Genomic DNA, 6939 nt, shown 5'->3' on the forward strand with positions numbered 1-6939 from the left:
GGGCTCCATAGAGAGCTCAAGCTTTAAAAACTCGGGCCTATTGAAAGCTCAAGCCCCCGAACCTCGAAGGCCTGAGTCAAGCGTTAAGAGCTCAAACAACGAGCGTTATAGGCAGAAAGTATTATTGTGTATTTATTTTTAACCCTTAATTTGACGGTGTCCGGTGTACCGGTCTACCTAGCTTTTAGGGTTCCGTACCCAAAAGGTAAAAACGGGACTCTATTACTAAGACTCCGCTGTCCGTCCGTCCGTCCGTCCGTCACGTCACCAGGCTGTATCTCATGAACCGAAATAAATTTAAATTTAATATTTTAATAGCTGAAATTTTTACACATGAATCACATGATGTCTTTTTGTTGCCGCTACAACAACAAATACTAAAAAGTACGGAACCCTCAGTGGGCGAGTCCGACTCGCACTTGGCCGGTTTTTTTACTTCTAACGACCTCAGGATTATGCTGTTAAAATCTCTCGGGTCCCTCACGGGCATCCTGTATAACTATCAAATATGGCATAGATCTAATTTGTTAAAAGCTTTTAAGACTTAAATGCTACAAACCTTATAGACTTAAACCTTCAAAGCTTAGGAGGCTTTAAAGCTTGAGGCCTAAAGACTCGAGGTTTCTGTGCTCGTAAGCAGCAACGCGAACTTATTAAGTTGAGGCTTATATGGTCGAGGCTTTAAGGTTCGAGGCTTCTAGACTCAGAAGTCGCGACTCGAGTCTTGTAGTTTACGCCTCGAAGCTTAAATTCACAACAAATGTAGGTACTGAATAGTCGTGAAGGCTTCACGACTATTCAGTACCTACATTTTTTACCTATATAACTCGAAAAATGAAATTGAAGCTCTACAACTCGAAAAAGTAGTCGTATTGTTTTACCACCACTATATCGCGAAGTTATTTACTAACGAACATCTGTAACTCGAAAAAAATAATAATACTGTACTTTCTTCGTTTCTTAATTACCTACCTCCCTAACACGAATTTTTCACGTGTAACTGTAACTCGAAACCTCTTTAAGGCGAACAAAAACCTAAAAGAACATCTCTAAGTCTATGCCCTCTATAAGACGTTACACGACAAAAACTTCGTTAACACGAAGTTTTTGGCATTTCCCTTCAGATTTATTTATTTATTTAATCTTTATTGCACAAAAGAAAACCTTATAGTACAAAAGGCGGACTTAATGCCATAAGGCATTCTCTACCAGTCAACCTTAAGGCTAAGCAGAGAGATTGTGAGCGGTGCTACAATTATAACAGCAAAAACAATCAATAAATTACGAATAACATATTAATTACGTATACAAATATACTATGATATATATGTACATATATATATTATATACCTATATATATATATATATATAAATAACGACGAAACATATTATGAAACTAATAATACACTAAGATTTTTTCATTCTGCTAGCAAAGAAAGCACGTACGGATTTTTTGAAAGCGAACTTATTAGGCGCATTTTTTATGTTGAAAGGAAGTCCGTTCCATAGACGCGCCACCTGCACAGTGAACGAATTCGACATGAACCCGGTTCGGTAGCAGATTCGTGCTATCGAGGTTCCACTGTGCCTACTTTTAATCTGTGTCTAAGGTTACAATACTTAATTTATGAAGGCAGATATTTGCTTGTATTTTCATACAAATTTTTAAGGGCAGTAGACCTTATTAACCTTAAATACGGTAATTTTAAACGTCAAACTATCATAGTAGGACGAGTAATCGCCCGTCGCATTCGAACACTCGCTTTATAGCCGAGCGACAAAACTATCAGAACTACGCTCGCTTATCGCTATACCGCAATGTAATCAAACTCGCATGCTAGTTCTCGCATCGTTTAAATGAGCCCTTAGGCAACAGCCTATGGTTGAAAACAACATTTCCATGCAAACCGGATGGCATCCAGTGCTACATGCATGCAAGAAGATCGTTCATCGTTTATATGCATGTGGAAGTTACTTTATAATTAAGGCTCAATACAAAGAGCGGTACATCGACATGTTGCTGTTTTTGTTGCTGGATGCACATAACATAACACATAGTAACACATACTTACCGCAAGACCTATTGTTTATATGTACACAGAGACAATTACTACGTATCTAATCTAATACCTTTAAACGAGCAATTCTTGTTTATTTATTTATTTATATGTTTATCTAACGGTTTCGATGAAATTTGCTATATGTGGGTTTTCGAGGGCGATAAATTGATCTAGTAGGTCTTATCTCTAGGAAAACGCGCATTTGTGAGTTTTTATATGTTTTCCGAGCAAAGCTCGGTCTCCCAGATATTTTTTTACTAAGTATTATCATACATCTTAAATAAAATAAAACATAGGTACAAATGTTCTGTGAGATTATTTATTTTCCTTTACTATGGATTATTTTCCGATGTTCGCACCGCACGCGCACGCGCCGCGCTCGACCGACCTAATCCTCAATTCAGTCACGCGCGACCCTCACAGAAAAGAAATGCTACTAGAAAAGTGGGTTAGGTTAGGTTAGAACTGCGTTCCTTCACGACATAGTGGTCTTCGCCAATACAGCAGAAGGGTTACAGCAAATGCTCGCACAACTAAACACAGCTAGTAAAGCAGTCGGACTCTCTATGAATCTCCAGAAAACCAAAGCAATGACTAATAGTATGGATGCCAAAGAGATAAGAATAGATGACAACACCATTGAGTATGAAACAGAATATATATATTTAGGTCAATTAATATCCAACCATGACTCAACAACAAAGGAAATAGACAGAAGAATTGGAAACGCGTGGAAGAGATACTGGTATCTGAAAGAAGTCATGAAAAATAGCCAAATAAGTATGCACATCAAAAGAAAACTCTTCAACACATGCATTCTACCAATCTTCACATATGGCTGCCAGACGTGGGCACTCACCAAAGCACAATGTAAAAGGTTCAGCATAACTCAGAGAGCCATGGAAAGAAGCATCTTAAAGAAAAGAAGAATAGACAAAATAAGTAGCAAGAACTTAAGAGATAAAACAGGCTTTACTGATGTTACATACAAAACAAAACAACTGAAATGGAAGTGGGCTGGACATACTATTAGAGGAGGCGAAAAATGGAGTAAAACTGTAACACTCTGGCAGCCTAGAAGGCACAAAAGAAACAGAGGCAGGCAGTTTAAAAGATGGTCCGATGAAATCCAAGACATGGCTTTAGGACAAACACAAAAACATGGACCAGATTAGTTCATAATAAGGAAGAGTGGAGAAGATTGGGGGAGGCCCTTGCCCAAAGGCACACAGAAGCGGTTACCGTAGAATGTAGATTAAGAAAAACTGTAGATATAGTATTAAAAAAATTACCTTTTCTGAAATAAGGCTATAAATAAATAAATAATAATAACAAGAACTGCGATCCTCACAGAAACGAAGCGCTATCAGAACAGGTTAGGTTATGTTAGAACTGCGACCCTTACAGAAACGAAATGCTACTAGAAAAAGGTAACAAAGTGGATCAATTAATTTAATAGGATAACGAAATGTTTGCATGACATTTTTAATTAAAATGTGGAAAAATTTTGGTGGTTATTGAATATTTTTGGGTTAACAATGATTAATTTGGAGTTATTTGCTTTAATAGGATAGCAAGGCACAAAAATATTGGTTATAATTTTACAATAAAATGGAGTTTTAATATTGGTGATCATTTACTATTTTTGGATTAGCAATTATTAGTTTGGTGTCATTTGCTTTAAACGGATAGCAAAATGTAAAAAAATGGTAATCATTTCACAATATTTTTGGTGGTAAAAATGATTTTCTTGATGTTAAATTTTACTATATTTGGTGATCAGTATCGTCATTTGTCAATTGTCAGAAACTTTGCAAGATAAATATCTGTTTTTTTCCGATATAATAAAGTTTTTTTAAATAATACAATGATGGTGGCAAACAGGAATACGGCCCGCCCGATGGTAAGTGGTAATCGTAGCCCATGGATGCCTGTGACGTCAGCAACAGTGATGTTTTACAATTGTCGCACCTGTCACCAATGTGAAATTGGGGCCAGAGCTCAAGACTTGAAGTTACTCTGTAATTGGTAACAGGGACATAAACCTACATTACCTAAAAAATATAATAATTGATAAAAGCAGAGCATTTAATTAATCATTGTCAATGAACTTAATTAAAATCAAAAATCGCACGCAAAAACTACAGCGCATAAACCAAATTTGAATTTGGAACAGAATTCTGCGACCTACCTTGACTAAGTTGGCGTTGATGTAGTCCCTGTCGCATCGCTTCAGGATGACGCGGCTGTGGTCGTACGGATTCACGTCCCGATACCGATTCAGCGGCTTATTCTCCAGCTTCTTCGCCTCGGTGCATGTGTATGGGTATGCGTGACACTCCCGGCCGATTTTCTGCGAAACACCACCATTGGTTAACAAACAACACTAGCGTCGTGGCAATTTCCCGATGCCGCAAACTTACCTGATACACAAGAGCCCACGCATTTCTGTTCGCAATGTCCGTGTATTCGGCCTCCACACCGCTAACAGTAATACTATCCCCGTTCATTGTGGAACTATATCATTTCAAACACGGATAGTACGGAAACAAAGTGAGACCCGGACGCCGCGTGCGGTGCTGCTCCGGCGAGTTCACAACCGAGCGCGATATCTACCACTTATTTACCGTACGGATCGAACTAAATAAACATAAATATGCGTCGCATTAGACCTACGAAGTTATCGGTTAACAGCGGACAATAACAGAGCGAGCACTACATACGGCCTTCCCTTTATAAGTGAGATCGAGACGAACCACCAGTCTTTTTGCTGACATGACCAAAGACCAATGACAAACTTTTCACGAGTCCCGAGTTAATGCTCAGCCAAGTCATGTACGTTTTGATTGTACGCGTCCAATTTTGGATAACATAAAATTAAAGAGAAAAACAATTTGGGACATTGACCGATAAAAAGCATATTCTAAGTACTCTTTTACTGTCTATTTTAAGGCCTTTCTTTGCAAATCAGTTTCTTTTAAACATTGTTCCTGCATATTTTTGTTTCATCAACTGGCTACATTGCCGTCCAGTTGCTATGGGACCACGAATGTATATTGGGTCTGACTACCAACTCTGTGAATGCTTCAAAGTCTTCAAACATTCGTCGGGTGTTATCAAAACAAAGTAAAATCGCCTTAGTAGTGGCTACAGTTGCCACTACCACGCAACCTTTATTTAAAAAGAAAAAGGAATGGGCAAAATTATCTGCCATTTGGACACTCCACGTTTGACATTCCACTGAAAATGAAAGCTGGGGGTCTACCGCGATCCACTTTCGAGTCTTTCGACGTGTTGTCTCCCTGTCACATTGACGTACGAATTTACAAGTGCGACAGAGAGGCAACACGTCGAATGTAGTTCGCGGTAGCCCCGCTGTCAAACGGTGCGACGCAGCTTACACACTAGGAAAATTGGTACGATGCGTACCAGTATTTTTATTACTTGTCAGTTGATGCGACGTGCACACCCATCGCACCACTATTAATAATAATTATGTGCGATGGAAAGCTTACACACTACCGATACGTGCTCCGCACCGCACCAAGGTCGCGGTGTGGTGCGATAGTATGTTATGGCTTTAAGGTGGAGTAAGTTGTCACTTTTTTTGCCATACTAAATTGAACCTTATCACCGAGCCAGAAAGACGTTCGTACCAGAATAGAGAAAACGGTCCACTTGAGATAGCGAAAGTGGGCCGCGGAGTCTCACTCGCACATGTTGCCAATATTAAAAATATACCATTGTGGTAGAGTCAGACCAAAGAAAGTCTGCAGCGGATTTGATAGCCCACGCAGTGCAAGTGTCATTTATAATTCATAATTTCATAGAAGTTTGACGTTTAAAATAACACTTTCACTGCGTGGGCTATCATATCCGCTGCACACTATTCTTGGTCTAACTCTAGTAGTTATATCAATATACTACTGTAATTCAATATCTACTTATATTATTTAAGTGTTGTATTCAGAGTACTAGCGGAAGGTGCTGGGGGTGGGATACGGCGTTGCGTGAACAAGAGATTTCCTTTGGCAGGATTGGTCCTTAGGACCCAAGGATGGATTTAAGAATTGGAGCCACCGAGATTTTTGATGTAAATTTTTAGGGGGGTGGGGGCTCTCAACTTGATCTTGATATCTATGTTATTTAAGCTACTAGGCCAAGTTTGGTATCGTTTTCGTATAAATCGGGGATGCCGAATTTATTTATGATATCATAATGACACCATTCCGAAGTAAAAACACATAAAATATGAAAAAAATACTTTTTTTTAATTCCACTTCACGCCTAAACCGCTAAACCAATTTAGTTAAAATTTGGTACAGAGATAGTTTTAGTCCCAGACAATAACATAGCATACTTTTAATCTCAAAAATCATCCCTTAAGGGTGTGAAAAGGGAGGTGGAAATTTGTATGGGGATCCAATAACCGCTGAACCGATTTAGATAAAATTTGTTTTGAGATATTTTGAGTCCCGGGAAAGAACATAGGATTCTTTTTATTAAAAAAAAAATCTCTCAAAAGTGAAAAGGAAGGTGTAAGATTGTATGGGAAATCAATAACGGCTGAACCGATTTAGATGAAATATATGTCTACATCTTTGATATAGTTGAAAATGATACTTAACTTGACATAGAACCTATACTTAAAACAATATTAACCTCAGACGTCACCGACCCTTAAAACCCCCCCACCCCCCACCTGCACCAAAAATCTGGGTGGCTCCACTTCTTAAATACATTTTAGTTTAGGAACACAAAGATTGACTCTATCAAAGGAAATCTCTTATTCAATGAACGCCGTATTTGACCTTTTTATGGCTTGAGCACACTCCACTATTTAGGTTCCTGGGTCTATCCTATTCTGAGAATGGGGTTG

At 38.6% G+C, this 6939-nt stretch overlaps 1 protein-coding gene across 3 annotated transcripts in view; it reads right to left on the bottom strand.

Annotated features, from left to right (window-relative positions):
• The window catches only part of LOC134804084 (tyrosine-protein phosphatase non-receptor type 61F-like), a 36101-nt gene extending 31304 nt beyond the window's left edge, over positions 1 to 4797 (bottom strand). For all 3 annotated transcript variants that reach the window (XM_063776994.1, XM_063776995.1, XM_063776993.1), the window contains exons 1-2: positions 4484 to 4797; positions 4252 to 4413 (exon numbers count right to left, since the gene is read on the bottom strand). In XM_063776994.1, coding sequence (XP_063633064.1) covers positions 4252 to 4413; positions 4484 to 4570 — 249 coding nt within the window. In that variant the 5' untranslated portion in view covers positions 4571 to 4797. The remainder of the gene's footprint in view (positions 1 to 4251; positions 4414 to 4483) is intronic.
• Between the last annotated feature and the right edge of the window lie 2142 nt (positions 4798 to 6939).

This window comes from Cydia splendana, chromosome Z, assembly GCF_910591565.1.
Source record: "Cydia splendana chromosome Z, ilCydSple1.2, whole genome shotgun sequence".
Classification (NCBI taxonomy): Eukaryota; Metazoa; Arthropoda; class Insecta; order Lepidoptera; family Tortricidae; genus Cydia; species Cydia splendana.